General features: G+C 38.2%; 3 protein-coding genes across 3 annotated transcripts; all 3 read left to right on the top strand.

Annotated features, from left to right (window-relative positions):
• Positions 1-363: 363 nt before the first annotated feature.
• Positions 364-7,421, top strand: LOC148062859 (collectin-10-like). Its single transcript, XM_087812737.1, has 7 exons — positions 364-494; positions 1,871-1,942; positions 4,004-4,075; positions 5,801-5,854; positions 5,973-6,068; positions 6,392-6,597; positions 6,678-7,421. The coding sequence occupies exons 1-7, from the start codon at positions 389-391 to the stop codon at positions 6,894-6,896; spliced, it is 825 nt and encodes a 274-aa protein (XP_087668863.1). The 5' UTR covers positions 364-388; the 3' UTR covers positions 6,897-7,421.
• Positions 7,422-7,693: 272 nt separating this feature from the next.
• LOC148062858 (uncharacterized) lies at positions 7,694-11,726 on the top strand. The gene is made up of 4 exons (XM_087812626.1): positions 7,694-8,396; positions 8,478-8,561; positions 8,636-9,283; positions 11,305-11,726. The coding sequence occupies exons 1-4, from the start codon at positions 8,333-8,335 to the stop codon at positions 11,682-11,684; spliced, it is 1,176 nt and encodes a 391-aa protein (XP_087668752.1). The 5' UTR covers positions 7,694-8,332; the 3' UTR covers positions 11,685-11,726.
• A 2,313-nt stretch (positions 11,727-14,039) lies between these two features.
• On the top strand, positions 14,040-16,924 carry LOC148062857 (uncharacterized). Its single transcript, XM_087812847.1, has 4 exons — positions 14,040-14,115; positions 14,197-14,280; positions 14,355-15,002; positions 16,498-16,924. Exons 1-4 carry the CDS (start codon positions 14,052-14,054, stop codon positions 16,875-16,877), a joined length of 1,176 nt encoding a protein of 391 aa, XP_087668973.1. The 5' UTR covers positions 14,040-14,051; the 3' UTR covers positions 16,878-16,924.
• The last annotated feature ends 467 nt before the right edge of the window (positions 16,925-17,391 follow it).

Genomic DNA, 17,391 nt, shown 5'->3' with positions numbered 1-17,391 from the left:
CCTAAGACTTTGTGAGTTCCTTGTTGGAGGTATGTGCTGTCACAGTGTGCTTTTGGATTTTAATTATCATGTCATGAGAGAAGAGAAATACACTCTGAACAGAAGATGACTTGATATGTCAGAGAGGCCTTAAAAGAAAGAGGCTCTAATTCTGTTTGAAAATGTCTAATTAAGTAAAGAAAGATGTTTGTTTTAAACGTCCAGTAGATACAAAGTTGTTTAAAATATAGAGTTCAAGTGAAAGGAATGTGGACGACTGTTTAGGTTTGGCTGATAGAGCGACAGGGAGAAAGAAAGATAAGATTCTCTCGACATAAATCCTGTGTCAGTCTGTGGATGTTCTCTCTCGTCGTCGGTGCTTTAAAATATCATCGTAGTTTTTTCAAAAATGGCAGCAAAGTGTCGCTTTGGATTTTGGCTACTTTGCTGCGCGACCGTTTTTAACTTGACGGCCGCTGATGTCTGCAGAAACTCCTTCATTCCGGGAGCCAAAGGTAAAAACATCTCCCTCTTTTTTCATTTGGTCATTTTACAGTTAAACAAACAAACTCTAGCGTCTCAAACAAGCATCGCTTCAGAAGGAAACACCCGTGATTCAAGTGTCGGGTGATAAAGACATTAAGCATGTAATCCCATGTACTTTACTATCCTGCGGTCTGCACCCCGTTGTTTCTTTTTTGGGGGGGCGGAATGCCTCCCCTTTTTGTGTTTTTTTTTATGTTTAACAACATCCAGTAGCTGATCCCCTGCCGGGTCAGACAGACAGAAGCGATAAAAAGCACGGTGGGTTTGATTTAGCCTCTGGCAGAGAAACTCCAACATGAAAATACTCAAGAGAAAACATTTATTTTACTTTAAAACTCAATATTTAGCATTATCTTAGTATCTAAAATGAGGAATATCTATATTTTAATACGATTTTTAGGTATTTTCCGACTTTGGTCATCTTTAAATCGCACTCAAGCTACAACCAAGACCGTTGGATTCCAGTGGAAATTGCATTACTTGACTTTTTTTTTCATGCGACTGCAGAAAGTCTGGCAGTTAAGTGGGATTTTAAAGGCGTCTTAATTAGTTCTGGCATACAGTGGTTTAACTGTGGGAAATCTTCATGGTGGTTTGGCCCATAAATCACAGCCAGTGAAGTCATTTTACTGGATATGGTTTTGATTCAGTGTCTTCTGAGGTGTTTTTGATTGAACATTCTTGAGGTGAAAAAAGGTCTTACTCAACTTCTAAAAATCGTTTCCTACATTTGTTTAAGGTTTTGAGTATGGAAGCATATTTTTGTACCTGAATCAAATATTGTTTTGAATTACTGTGAAACTATTGATACTCCATGATATTGAAAAATCGGCTCAAACATGCAAAAGCGAATAGTCAAGATTTAAAAAAAAATGAATGGAAAGCAACTCTAGTCTGCCTTTTGTTTTTCTAGGAAGACAAAGTTGGCAGATTTGAAGCTGAAATACTGATGCAAATTGTTTTCATACGCCTCAAACACTCACTTGAATATTATTGAAGGAAAAATGTGTTTTTTGTTTTCAAACTTTTTCTGTGAAAAGCATTTCCTTTTGAATATTTTCTTCTTTCTCATCATTGATGTGTTGTTTATAAATATGTATATTAATCGAAAATTCGGAAGTGGAACCCTGCCATCTAGTGGCGGGAGGTCATTGCGTTGTTTACATTAGTACATTTTATTTTTAAATTTAACAAGTGCAATTAACCTGTAATAATAGTTGATATTTAATAGAACTAACAATGATTTACTTGGAAACTATTTAAACTATTTCCACATTGCATTAGCCAGAATACTTGTTATATTTTGTCTTTTTTTATTCCTCAAAATCATTGTAACTTGATGCAGGAGATCAGGGTGAGATTGGAGAAAAAGGAGAAGAAGGAAAGCTGGGGAAGAACGGACCACCAGGGCCTACAGGTGAGTGTTTATTTATATTCACACAAAACAGACGACACACAACATTAACAAACCTTTATTTTGTTTACAAGTCAGTTAAATTTAATTTGGAGTGACTCATATATACTGACTTTAAGGCAAAGCAAAGATAAAAAAGAGTCTGTTAAGATGTTGGCTGAGGATGGAAAAAAAAGTTAAACTGTCAACACCTGAAGATTTCTGGAGAATTCAAAGAGGAGAAGGTCTGTCCTCTGTTAGAGAAGAACGAACACAACAAGGCCGTTAAACTTTGAGAATGTGTGAAGGATCTTCCTTCAATTTTTTTTAATGTGATTTGTGACGGACGAAGACATTCAGATTGCATCCAAATGTCTGGCATCTTATTCCAGATTTTACAATTTAAATGGATTTTTGTGATTTTGAAGTCTCATACAAAAATCCAAATTAAAATTGTATTATTTATCCTTGAAAGGTTTATATTTGTTAGCTGTTGACAATAATATCAAAAACAACAACAATATGTTTATATCAATTTAAAAAGAATCCACTTTAAAATTCCATTATAAATTATTAAATCTTGAAAGGTTTATATTTGTTAGCTGTTGACCATAATAACAACAATAACAACAACAAATATATCTATAAATAAATCAAAATTAAAATCAAAATTGTATTGTAAAGTATTCATTCTTGAAATGTTGACAATAATGTCAAGGCAGACAGTTATTAAAATATTATTATTATTATTATTATTATTTTTGTGTGAACTCAAACGGAACCACCATTTTGTTTTATAGCCAATACCAGCTAGCAAGTAGCTACTACATAGCAATTTGCTTAATATGTTTTTATAATCATTAAGCTCATGAAAAACCATCATATAACACATTCAGCCATTAGTTAAGTATACATAGCACTCATTTCTTGAAATAATATTTGGATGAAGGGTATTTTTCATGCTTTGTCACCTTTTTTCCCTTGTTAGCTTTATGCTAGCGCTAACTTAGCTTATTTCCCCACTACTCACTGGATGTGACTGTCAACATCAATTACCCGAAGTTCTATGAGTCAATTCCAATGTTGCAAAACAAAAGAAAACACCAACATTATGGGTTTCACTGACTGTAGTAAAGCTTTCTACATTCATTTGAAACTGTAGTAAGTCAGCAGCAGAACATATGACACATCGTTCCTTTACTTAATTGAGGCCATTTTACAGGAAACACTCGCCTGATTTAGTAATACTAGACTGTTAATGCACTGCTTATGAAACCCATTTGCTAGTTTAAGACTGTAAAAATCCACCTGGAATTGTGCACATGTTTATTGTTCCTAATGTTTGTAGACAGATACAGCCGATATTTGAATGTCTGTGTTTTGACGGGCTCCTCTGTGCAAAGATAAACTGTGGCCCCTGCTGTGGTCCAGTGACAGATGGGGAATCCAGACGTTAAACCAGTTGGAGGGGTTGGCCATTATAAAGAGAGAAAAAAAGTGCTATGATAGTGAGGAGGTGTTATCTGAAGGTTCAGAAAGACGGTTGAACTGGCAGACGCTCTGCCAAAAACACATCAGTCAACTTAAACAAAGAGTAAAAACGACTGCAGGGGAGAAACATGGAGCGAACAAAGCCTCATTAACTGACAATTATTTCGTCTGAACTTTTCAAATTTGATCTTTTTTCTTTCTAATATCGGCTTCATCCATCTTTCTTTTTTTTTTTATTGTTTATCATCATCAAAAAGTATCTTCTTGCATTGAAATGTAAAAAAAAAATGATGTAAACCACTTTTTTTGTCCAACCAGGAAACCAAAGTTGAGCAACTTTAGGGAAACTATCTGTGATTTATCATCAGATTCAATTCCGTGCGTCTATCCTGTGCTTGCATAAGGTCCAGGGTGACCCGAGCCTCTCAGCCTAAGTAGCTGGGAAAGCCTACAACTTCCCGTTATGACAATTATCAGACAAATTGAATGATGACAAACTAATCTTTACAGTCTATTATAGTGTAATTTGCCTCATAAATAAAGCTTAACTTGACTTGAATTCTTAAAAAATCTATGTTGTTTCTTCTTCATCAGGTGCATCAGGAGACAAAGGTTTAAAGGGAGAGTTTGGTCCCACTGGGAAAACTGGACCAGAAGGTGGACAAGGTAAAAGAAGTGTGACGATACAGATTATTTTTTATTTATTAACCTTGTTTTATAACATTTGGAATGCAATATAAACAAATATAAAACATAACAAATACATAATGCACATGTTAATGGTCATTATTTTACCATGTGTTTGATTAAAAAATATTTATTTTGGTTTTATATATTTAACAAAAAAAACATGCCTAAAGGAGCTAACAAGCTAGTGGCTGCTCTTTTGATTCTTGAGATAATAGAGTTGTCAAGAGAAATAATATTTGATTTTGAAGATCTCAAGAGTGTTATTTTTTCACCCTTTAAAACAGAAATAAGGTGTGATGAAAGATGTGTTTTGTTTTATGAGAATAAACATCAACACTATAGACTTATATCAAGGACCCAAGAATGGGCTCAGTTGCCTTGACATGCTTCATATTATTATTTCTTTTATTACATTTATTTTACAATCATGTGTAATTTGATGCTACATGTTTTGGAAAACTGGCTTTAAATCAAATCAATCCTGAAAACGCTCAAGTTGTCAATGTCAGGAAATAACATGTGAAATTCCAACAAAGGTATTACATGAACTCAAAACTAATACTGAAATGATTTCCTTTATTTGAAGCCAAAAACAACTTCCTTTAAAAGTCCATATTTTTCCAGTGAGAAGTAATTTCACGAATTGAAGCTAATGACAAGAATTTAATCTGCTGCTGTTGCTTTGGCTTATGTTTTTTTTTCCACTTTATTTTATTTTTTATGAGCAGTCGTGGTCCCCTGCCTCTCCGAGCGCTCACTTTTCTCAGTATTCATTATGTTTAATTTGCTTACAGGAAAGTAGTGAGGTCACTGGTTTGGCTTTTCCTTGATCTTAGGAGCTCAAGGCTCATAAAACACTTGGAGAACAACGTTTTTTTCAGTTGGTATTTTGGCCTCTAGCGCAATTAAACTTAATTCAGCGACTCTAAAACATGCCAACATTAGCAGGAAAGAGGGAAATAATGCAGAGGTTAGAGTGGATTGAGCTTGCATGACAAATTGAAAACTCATTGTTTAAATACCTGCAATCATATATTTGGGAAGTTCTTTTTTGTGTCTGACACACTTGTTTCTGTTTTGAACCACAATAAACCATTCACAATTAAATGTTAAATCTCTTCACAGATTCTTCCCCCTTTAATAACTTTCATTGGGTTGTTAGTTTGTTCAACTTACTTCCCTAAACTTTACAACCGCCACATGATTGACTGTTACTGTTCGCTTAAAACAGGTTTTATTGTGAAACGTTGCTATCTAGTGGTAAATAGTGGTAACTTCATCAAAATTAAATGAGCGGAGAAAACAGCCCGTTAAATATTATTGTTTTTAGAACTTACTAAACCGAAAAATTAACTTTTAACTTTTGGAAAGTTTTACATTTTGGGTTCAAAACCACTTGCATTGAACAGGTTCTCGACTTTTTACTTTGAAACCGAAAGTTAAAGCCGCCAATTTACTATTTGCAAATAGGAAATCTATACCGAAAACATCAGTTTTAATGTATAAAATGATATTAATTAAAAACTATTAATCAAATATATTGCGTTAAATTATGTTAGAACATTGTAATTTCACATTTTATTTTTTACTTTTAAACTTTATATCAACAGGATTTGTTTGTTTTTGTTTTCTTGTTTATTTTAAGAAGCAGGTTCTTGTACAAGTGATTCTAAAAATAAACTCATACATGTTTATCTACAGGTGACCGAGGAGATAAAGGTATGGACGGAGCCGCTGGGTTAAAAGGAAAACAAGGTATATTTTTTGGAAATATTCTAATCTTCAATCAAATATAAATAATAAACAATAAGTCTTCGTTGGACAGTATGTAGATCTATTATGGAGTCTTTATTGGTGTTGTCCAAACCCTCAGGCACCACGTGCGACTGCGGCAGGTACAGGAAGGTGTTGGGACAGCTGGACGTCAACGTGGGAAAGCTGAGGAACACGGTCAAGTTTGTGAAGAACGGTGAGTTTGGACGAATCAATTAAATAACATGTGAACTTTCCTCATCCGATTTTATTAATAACTTAATTTAGATTTCTTCTCTTAATCAAAAACACAAACTTGTTTAAACTGTATATCTCCAATTTTTTTGTGGTGATTACTAATAGCATTAGCATGCTAACACTCAACTAACAAATGCATTCAAAACAATGACTCAAATTCCTTTAAAATAGATGAAGTTGGTCCCGTAAACTCTTTCTCTATCCTTCGTTTGACTTTTATATTCCTCTTTCTTTCACGTCCTACTGGATGAAAACTGAGCCATGATTAAATGTGTTGTGCAGTCATCCTGGGCCTGAGAGAAAGCGAGGAGCGGTACTACCTGCTGGTGAAAGAGGCCAAAAGGTTCCGAGAGGCTTCGTTCACTTGCAAGCTGAGAGGCGGATCCCTGGCCATGCCCAAGACCCTCGACAACAACCGCTTGATGGCGGACTACGTCAGTCACGCAGGACTGACCAGGGTTCACATCGGAGTGCAGACGCAGACCGAGGTCAGTCTCCAGACTTGTTGTAGATTAGAAATGTTTATGTCTTTGAACTTCTACGACTATTTGTTTTGTTTTTCCATCAGAATGGAACCAACAGTTTTGTTTATGTCGACTCCACCTCCGTGCCCGGGTCGTGGACTCCAGACGTGGAGCAGAGCAGCTGGAGCGTCAACTCCACCTGCGTGGAAATGCACAGCACCGGAATGTGGGCTCACGTGGAGTGTGAGGCGGCCATGTTTTTCATCTGTGAGTTCACAAAGAGCAGGAGGAGAGGAGGCAGAGACACGTTAGCGTCTTCATAAGTTAGCATACCAGTTAGCATAGAAGAGCGTCATAGAGTAGAAGTTATTAGTATTTAAAAAAAAAAAATCAATTAAATAACAGTCAATTCAATCCTTCAATCGGATTTTTTTTATTATGAAATGAATAAATATAATTTTTATATTTAGGGCTTAAATGTTTTAAATGATTCTCTGATTTAGTTGCTAAATTTAAAAAAGGTGGAAAACTTATACAGGGTTCTTACAGATACTTAAAAACTCAACATTTTTAAGATTAAAAAAATGTGAAGATTAGATAAATTTTAGGTTTCATTGTTCGTTTTTTAAAAACAAAAGTGTTTTACGGAATCGAAAAGGTCACGTTTTTTGTTTAAAAAAGTAAAAATGTTTCTCAACCAATGAAATGTCCGTTTATCTTTAAGTTTTTTAAATGAAATCACGTCTTAAAAAGTCTTAAATTAAACTTGCTCTATAGAAACCCTGTGACAACCTTTATCTGTTTAGTGAAACAGCGAACTCTAGTGGCAGAATGATGCACGATCTTGAAATCTGAGCAAATTAACCCACGAATTGTCTCTGTTTCAAGGTGAACGACCTCCACCACTGCTTATGTAGGTCGTTCACCTTGAAACAGAGACAACACAAGGGTTAAGTGCATTGTGTTCTGACTGTTTCTTTTGAAAATGTCCTTCAGTTATCATATGTTATATCTTTACATTTTTGTTCATATACTTTAGTTTCAAGTCCTCTTGAGGATTTATCTTAGAACATTGCACTTGTGTGTGTGTCTGTCACCGTCTTCATCGTAGCAGTTACGTGGTCAGACGGGTTCGCAGGATTAGATAATGTATCTTAAATCTCGAATGATCGACAGAAACATTTTCAGCTAACGAGTAGCATAGTTTTGTTAAGCCTTTTGAGCACAATTCTGCTAATGGTGAGAAAAAGATTTATTTATTTTACATGCAATAAAAAATATATTTTAGAATAATTATTATTAATTATTAAATTATTTGCATCAAAGCATCAAATTCATTTTTATTATTTTATTTTCAGTGTTTTTTTTGCCTTGATGTTTTATCGACAATAGTAATGATAATATTCAGCTGGACTAATGCCCAAAAATGAAACACTTCCTGATTTTAGAGGAAATGTAAGTTTCGCTGAGTGTTTCAAAAATGTGTCACACAATAAGTTGCATAAACCTGGCTAATAGAAAATAGAAATCCATTCATGAATTTTAAAACTATTTATATATATATATATATATCAACATTTTTAATTGTTTACTTCAGTGTTTGTATTTTCAAGCCCAGCCCTGAGGCTGAGTGTCTTATTTTCTGCACAAACAAAACCACACATCTTCAACTTCTTCAAGCGTCAGCTTGTTTTGTGGGTGGAACCCCAGAGTTAGTGCCCACGAAACACACAAAGCGTCAGTGACATTCAACAGTGACATGGGAGACAATAGTATGGACCTGATGGAAAGTGAAGCTTGGAACAAAAGCAGGAAGAGTTTAGGTGAGTAAACACTTTATGCATGGTAAGTTAAACAGTAGACTGTTCATTTGTTTAATTTGTTGTGTTATTGTTCTGGTCCAGGATGGTGGAGGAGACCTGCTGCAGTGTGCATGGGGTTGCTGGTTCTAATCCTACTTATTGTGATTCTAATCTTAGTTGCAAGAGGTGAGTTTTGTGAAATATTTGTAACGAATATTGTTAATTGTTTTCTTTATTTTTATTCATAATGTTTTCTCCAGGTCCTGGAGTCAACGACTCTCACAGCACCTCCCTGATACCAACAAGTCCGAACAAGTGTGAGAACCTGACACACCATTGGATGCAGCTGCAGACCAGCTATATCACACTGTCAGAAAACACCATCCAGCTGCAGAGCAACTTCTACACGCTCGACAAGGAGAAGGACGCCCTCAGAGCCGAGCGAGATGTGGCCAGTGTGGATCGAGACTCCCTCAGAGCAGAGCTCGACGTCCTCAAACCAGACAGAGACGCCCTGGAAAGCGAACGGGACTCCCTGAGAAATGAGACGGACACCCTCAAGAACGAGAGAGACGTCCTGGCCGTGGATCGGGAGTTCCTCCGACTAGAACGAGACGCCCTCAAACCTGAAAGAGACACCCTGAAAAAGGAGCGGGATGCACTGAACGGTGAGAAGGACGCCCTCGTCGCAGAGCGTGATGGACTCAGGGACGAAGAGGACGTCATCAAACCTGAGATTGACGCCCTGAAGAAGGAACTGGACCTGCTTAAAGTGGAGCAGAGCGGACTCAGAGTTGAGAAGGATACGTTGATGGAAACTAAGGACAACTTGACCGTGATAATGGAAGGGCTGCAGAAGAAATACAACACTTTGTTGGAAAGCACGAAGCTGACCATCGACGCCACAGGTAAGTCAATCTTAATATGACGTGTTGTGTCATAAGAAGGTTAAGGATTAAAGATCATCACATCAAATGTTATCATCAATATCGCTTTGATTATAAAGTTAAAATTGGGGCAGATTTATAAAAAAATAATGAATACATACAATTATACAAAAAATGGTCAAAATGTACAGTCAAACCAAACAAGAATCCATAAAAGATTAAACAACATTAATAATTCAAATTTGTCAAATTAGTTTTGCATCTGTTACAATCGTGTACTTCATCTGCTTCTCTGTTCACTCATGGTGGTGTTCAGAGGATAATTGTCGTCATCCATGATGGACAGTAGTTTGTCCAGAAATCTCCTCTCTGCAACTGTCACCAGTGAGGTCAGCTTCATGCCAACAACAGGATAGAAGTGTAACACTCCTGTGCTGTGTCTCGAATCGCATACTTGTGTACTCAAAGTTAGTATTTTTAGTGCGTAAGTGCGTCTCAATTCTTAGTATGCGAAATTTAGTATGCCTTGCACAAATCTGAGTATGGTTCGATGGACACTAACCACCCTAAACGGCCGCCATCTTAATGACGTTGTAAACAGAAGTTACGTCATATATATTTATATGCATATATATGCATATACTTACAGGTGCATTTTCAGCAGCAGTAGGAGGATGACACGTCTTCGGTGCTGATACCAGCGTAAATATCTCGCAAATATATCGATTTTCATATTTTTTCTTTCATTCTTTTTCCAAACTTGCAAAACGTGCTGCCAGCAGGTGTCTGTGATAGCGTTCAAACAGCTGGTGGCAACATCGTTAAATAGAAGTAGAAGAAGAAGCTGTCACCTCAATTCCGGTTAGTGCGTAGCAGCAGAGTTTGATTTGAGACATACTATCTGTGGAGAATTTGCGTACTAGTTAGTATGTACACTATCCTGATGCATACTAACTTCTAGTATACTAAGAGAAGTATGCGATTTGAGACACAGCATTGGTCTTAGGTTGAGACGTGTTAGATTAAAAATTATTATACACTATACGTATATGCCATACTTAAATTAATGCTAAAAGATAATCAAAATATAAAGTATAAACTACTAGCTTCATCTAAGAGCTTAAACATTTGAATACACATTCACAATCAACATTTCACTCAGACTGACACACTGTTTTCAAGACAAGCTTGGAACAGAATTAGAAACTTTTCACACCTTGGGTTGTGGATCAAAAGAACGAAGCTAGACACATCCGTGAGGGGGGGGGGGGGGGTGAACTAGGAGACAGGAACCCCCACCCAAGAACATTTGAATGATTAGAAAAGGAAACAAATTAGGAAGGACTCTCCACAGGAGATCGTGACACAGGGGGTTTGAAGGAACCAATAGGGCGATAGGGGGAGGACCTCTCGGCCCGGAAATTTGACTTAAATATAGCAATGTTTCTATCGTTCAAGATCGTCTCTCCCGGAGCTATCGACCTGAAGAGCTGCCGGCAGAGAGCGCGTCCGGTCGATCGTAAAAGCTTGTATTTTGTTTGACTTGAAGCGGCGAATAAATGACCCGTGACACTCTGCATTGACCATTTGTCTCCATAAAGCAAAGTATTAAGACCCGGAAGTGACTGCGTGTTGGAACACCCGGAACAGACCCGAGTTTTGACCGTTTTACACGTTTTCCCGGATCATTAATTGTTATTGGTTTGTGTTGTTGGACATGTTTTTACATGTTGTTATGTAACTACAACGCCCTGGGAGTTCTGTTTTTTACAAATAGAAGTTTGCACTTCTAGTTTTTAATTCTCATCTTTAGCCATTCACTTTTGTATAAGTTGCTTTTTAAAGATGAGGGTCAGCTACTCCTGAGTCTGCCAACACAAGTCACTGTCGTTGACCTATGTAGACTCCTAGGGGGTCTCAGTCCCAGAGTGACTCCACTTTGAGAGACTTCTATGAGTCAATCTCAACTCAATCAAATGAGACTAATATTCTTGTTGATATAATGACCTATGAAGATGAAAATCTCTGTATTTGCACCACAGAAACAACGTGTCCCAACGGCTGGATTGCATTCCGGAGCAAGTGCTACTACATCTCCAAGAAAACGGACACCACAGGTTGGATCTTCGCTAAGAGAGCATGTGAGGGACTCAAAGGTCACCTGGTGGTGATCAACTCCTCGGAGGAGAACGACTTCATCTCCAGCTTCTACCACCAGACCTGGATCGGCTTGTCGGATATAGGGACGGAGGGGAAGTGGATGTGGGCCAACGGGGTGGATTTCGCGGGCGAGGGATTCTGGTCGAGCACCGAGCCGGACAACGCCAACTTAAAGGAGGACTGCGTGATAGTTCTCCGTGCAACCAAGAAGTGGACTGTTGTTAAGTGTAGAACGATGTTGTCTTATGTCTGTGAGAAGTAAACGTGATAGAAATTTGAGAATAAAATCCACTGTTGATCTGAACTGTTGATCTTTTATGAATTTTTTTCATAACCCTTGTGTTATCTCAGGGTCATAGTGACCCAAAAACCCCGAAAAACAAATGTGTTTTAGGTATTCCTTGTGTTGTCTTTGGTCAAGGTGAAGGACCTTCACCCCTGAATATGAATTTTTGGAAGGGGAAATAACAATAGCGTGCAGGTTGGGCATGCCATGCACACAAGTCACACACACACAACTTTTAACTTTCGCATTTTGGGTTCAAAACCACTTAAATTGAACAGGTTCTCAACTTTCAAGTTTGTGAAGAACGGTGAGTTTGGACGAGTCAATAAAATAACACGTGAACTTTCCTCATTCGATTTTCTTTAATGACTTACTGTAGATTTCTTCTCTTAATCAAAAACACAAACTTGTTTAAACTGTATGTCTCCTCTTTCTTTGTGGTGATTACTAATATCTTTAGCATGCTAACACTCAACTAACAAATGCATTGAAAACAATGACTCGAATTCGATTAAAATAGCTGAAGTTGTTCCTGTAAACTTTTTCTCTATCCTTCGTTTGTTCTCCAACCTTTTTATACCTCTTTCTTTCACGTCCTACTGGATGAAAACTGAGCCATGATTAAATGTGTCGTGCAGTCATCCTGGGCCTGAGAGAAAGCGAGGAGCGGTACTACCTGCTGGTGAAAGAGGCCAAAAGGTTCCGAGAGGCTTCGTTCACTTGCAAGCTGAGAGGCGGATCCCTGGCCATGCCCAAGACCCTCGACAACAACCGCTTGATGGTGGACTACGTCAGTCGCGCAGGACTGACCAGGGTTCACATCGGAGTGCAGACGCAGACCGAGGTCAGTCTCCAGACTTGTTGTAGATTAGAGATTTTTATGTCTTTATGTCTTTCTAGTCTTTCTACGACTATTTGTTTTTCAGAATGGAACCAACAGTTTAATTTATGTCGACTCCAGCTCTATGCCCGGGTTGTGGACTCCAGACGTGGAGCATAGAAGAGCGTTGATAGAAGTTATTAGCATTTGAAAATAAAAAACAATTAAAAAACAGTCAATTAAATCCTTCAATCTGATTTTTTTAGTTCAATATGTAAAAATGTTTCTCACCCAATGAAATGTCCGTTTATCTTTGAGTTTGTTAAATGAAATCACGTCTTAAAAAGTCTTAAATTAAACTTGTGCTATAAAAACTCCGTGACAACCTTTAACTGTTAGTGAAACAGCGAACTCTAGTGGCAGAACGATGCGCGCTCTTGAAATGTGAGCAAATTAACCCACGAGTTTTTTTTTTTTTTTTTTTTTTTTTTTTTTTTTTTTTTTTTTTTTTTAGAATCCCTTATTAGTCCCGCGAGGGGAAATTCAACCATTCACACATACTGATGGGAGTAGGCTGCACACTTGCGCCAAGTTCACCATCAGGTGTCTCTGTTTCAAGATGAACGACCTCCACCACTGCATATGTATTTAGTGAAGCCAGGGAGGTCGTTCACCTTGACACGTACATTTTGTTCTGACTTTTTCTTTGGAAAATGTCCTTCAGTTATCATATGTTATATCTTTACATTTTTGTTCATTTACCCATTTTTATTGATATGTTTAATTCATATTTACAGTAAATACTTTCGTTTCAAGTCCTCTTGAGGATTTTTCTTAGAACATTGCACTTGTGTGTGTGTCTGTCACCGTCTTCATCGTAGCAGTTACGTGGTCAGGCGGGTTCGCATGATGAGATAATGTATCCTAAATCTCGAATGATTGACAGGAACTTTTCAGTTAAACTATTAAGTGGCATAGATTTTGTTTACGAGTCAACCTTTCAGCACAATTCTGTCAATGTTGAGTAAAATATTTATATATTTTCATGCAATCATAAATATATTTTAGAAATTATTTGGACTTTTCTACACATTCAGAGCATCAAACTCATGATTATTATTTTTATTTTCAGTGTCTATTTTGCCTTGATGTTTTATCGACAATAATACTAATATTCAGCTGGACTAATGCCCAAAAATGAAACACTTCCTTATTTTAGAGGAAATGTAAGTTTCGCTGAGTGTTTCAAAAATGTGTCACGCAAAAAGTTGCATAAACGTGACTAATAGAACAAAGAAATCCATTCATGAATTTAAAACTATTCATATATATATATCAACATATTTAATTGTTTACTTCAGTGTTTGTAGATTCAAGCCCAGCCCTGAGGCTCAGGGTCTTATTTTCTGCACAAACACAATCACACATCTTAAACTTCTTCAAGCGTCAGCTTGTTTTGTGGGTGGAACCCCAGAGTTAGTGCCCACGAAACACACAAAGCGTCAGTGACATTCAACAGTGACATGGGAGACAATAGTATGGACCTGATGGAAAGTGAAACTTGGAACAAAAACAGGAAGAGTTTAGGTGAGAAAACACTTTATGCATGGTAAGTTAAACAGTAGATTGTTCATTTGTTTAATTTGTTGTGTTGTTGTTCTGGTCCAGGATGGTGGAGGAGACCTGCTGCAGTGTGCATGGGGTTGCTGGTTCTAATCCTACTCATTGTGATTCTAATCTTAGTTGCAAGAGGTGAGTTTTGTGAAATATTTATAACGAATATTGTTAATTGTTTTCTTTATTTTGATTCATAATGTTTTCTCCAGGTCCTGGAGTCAACGACTCTCACAGCACCTCCCTGATACCAACAAGTCCAAACAAGTGTGAGAACCTGACACACCATTGGATGCAGCTGCAGACCAGCTACAAAACACTGTCAGAAAACACCATCCAGCTGCAGAGCAACCTCTACACGCTCGACAAGGAGAAAGATGCCCTCAGAGCTGAGCGAGATGTGGCCAGTGTGGATCGAGACTCCCTCAGAGCAGAGCTCGACGTCCTCAAACCAGACAGAGACGCCCTGGAAAGCGAACGGGACTCCCTGAGAAATGAGACGGACGCCCTTAAGAACGAGAGAGACGTCCTGGCCGTGGATCGGGAGTTCCTCCGACTAGAACGAGACGCCCTCAAACCTGAAAGAGACACCCTGAAAAAGGAGCGGGATGCACTGAACGGTGAGAAGGACGCCCTCGTCGCAGAGCGTGATGGACTCAAGGATGAGCAGGAAGTCATCAAACCTGAGAGGGACGCCCTGAAGAAGGAACTGGACCTGCTTAAAGTGGAGCAGAGCGGACTCAGAGTTGAGAAGGATACGTTGATGGAAACAACAAACAACTTGACCGTGAGGACGGAAGGGCTGCAGAAGAAATACAACACTTTGTTGGAAAGCACGAAGCTGACCTTAGACGCCACGCGTAAGTCAATCTAGAGAAGGTTAAGGATAAAAGATCATCAACATCAAATGTTATCATTTATATCACTTTGAATATAAAGTTAAAAATGGGGCAGATTTATTAAAATAATTAATACAAACAATTTTACAAAATAATGTCAAAATGTACAGTGAAACCAAACAAATCCGTTAAAGATTAAAAGACAAAATATAATTAAAATTTGTAAAATATGTTCCGAATAAACTGAGAGACTTCCCAACCTGTAGCCCATCCTCCAGAAGAATTGACCTATGGTGGCCCCCCTGACCAGTTGAGTTTGAGAGCCCTGATCTAGAGACTTTTAAATAAGAAAGAAAGAAAAAAAAGAAAGAAAGAAAGAAAGGAAGTCTGCTCAGAAATTTCAGCCCCTTTTGTGATTACGTTTGACACTCCTGGTCTCAGGTTAAGACATTTTCCCTTATCATTAATTGTTATTGATTTGTGTTGTAAGTAAGTAAGTAAGTAAGTAATATTTATTTATATAGCGCTTTTCGAGACCAGGGTCACAAAGCGCTTTAACAATCAAAACAATACTCAGTACATACTTCAAAGATCAAGACAACACCGAGAACAACACAGGAGTTCAAGAAATTCAAGGAAAAGCCTGAACAAATAGAAACGTCTTAAGATGTTTCTTAAAGGAGTCAGTAGATCCATCAAGCGCAAAGAGAGAGGAAGATTGTTCCAAAGCTTAGGAGCAACAGCCTGAAAAGATTTCTCTCCTCTGGTCCTGAGCCGTGTGCGTGGAACCATAAGTAGATTCTGATCCACAGACCTCAGAGACCGAGCTGGGGTGTAAGGCTGGATCAGATCAGTGATGTAAGGAGGAGCCTGACCATGAATAGATCTGAAAGTAAGAACCAGAATTTTAAAGTTGATCCTGAAAGAAACTGGAAGCTAGTGAAGAGTATTAAGGATCGGAGAAATGTGAGTTCTCCTACTTGAGCGGGTCAGAATTCTCGCTGCAGAGTTCTGTATCAACTGCAGACGAGACAGATCCTTCTTGTTAAGACATGAAAACAAACTGTTACAATAGTCCAGACGAGAAGAAACAAACGCATGGATTACAAGCTCCAGATCATGTTGTGACAACATTTTCCTAAGTTTAGAGATTTTTCTCAGTTGAAGGAAACAGTTTCTGGTCAGTTTTCTGCAGTGTTGAACAAGAGACATGTCTTTATCCACCCCGTTGGCCCACATCAATCAAGATCAAGCGAGCTTTTGCCCTTCTGCTCCACGGGAGGTTTCCGTCAAATACAACACCCAGGTTTCTCAGGCTCAGTTTGACAGACTGACCTAAGTCACCCAAGTACTGACTCAACCCTGGAATCTTATCATCAGGATCAATCACCAGAGTTTCAGTTTTGTCCACATTTAGCTGTAAAGTGTTTTCACTCATTGTTTGATTTCTAGCAAACAATTGACTAAGCTGTTGGACATGTTTTTACATATTGTTACGTCTGTATTTCCACCACAGAACCAACGTGTCCCTACGACTTTATTGCATTCCAGAGCAAGTGCTACTACATCTCCAAGAAAACGGACACCAAAGGTTGGATCTTCGCTAAGAGAGAATGCGAGAGACGCAAGAGTCACCTGGTGGTGATCAGCTCCTCGGAGGAGAACGACTTCATCTCCAGGTTCTACGACGAGACCTGGATCGGCTTGTCGGATACAGAGGAGGAGGGGAAGTGGATGTGGGCCAACGGGGTGGATTTCGCGGGCGAGGGATTCTGGTCGGCCCGGGAGCCGAACAACAACGAAAACAGGGAGGACTGCGTGATAGTTCTCCGTGAAACCAGGAAGTGGAACGATGTTCAGTGTAGAAAGATCTTGTCTTATGTCTGTGAGAAGTAAACGTGATAGAAATGTGAGAATAAAATCCACAGTTGATCTGAACTGTTGATCTTTTCTGAGATTTTTTTTTAACCCTTGTGTTATCTCGGGGTCATAGTGACTCAAAGGCCCGGAAACAAATATGTTTGTGGTATCCCTTGTGTTGTCTTTGGTCAAGGTGAACGACCTCCACCACTGACTATGAATTTCTGGAAGAGGAAATAACGACTGTGTTTACACCTGCTTTGCGGTTAAAGATGTGCTGTTGAGACTGACTTTCTCTTCCCAAAACGTGATGCAACACTTTAATAACAAGCTGAGTAGGTAAGTAAGCAAACATGTAAGTCGGTAAGTAAGTTAGTAAGCAATGGTTATTTGTAAAGCACCTTTCTAGACCAGGGTCACAAAGTGCTTTAACAATCAAAAACAATACACAGTTAATACTAACTAAGTTAATGAGAGGAGATCATTGAACAAACTACTGTCCATCATGGATGATGGCAGTCATCCTCTGAACACTGTCATCAGTGAGCAG

This window comes from Callionymus lyra, chromosome 17, assembly GCF_982586985.1.
Source record: "Callionymus lyra chromosome 17, fCalLyr1.hap1.1, whole genome shotgun sequence".
NCBI classification, from domain to species: Eukaryota; Metazoa; Chordata; class Actinopteri; order Syngnathiformes; family Callionymidae; genus Callionymus; species Callionymus lyra.
Note: the sequence above shows the minus strand (reverse complement) of the source record. Positions and strands in the feature narration are given on the sequence as shown.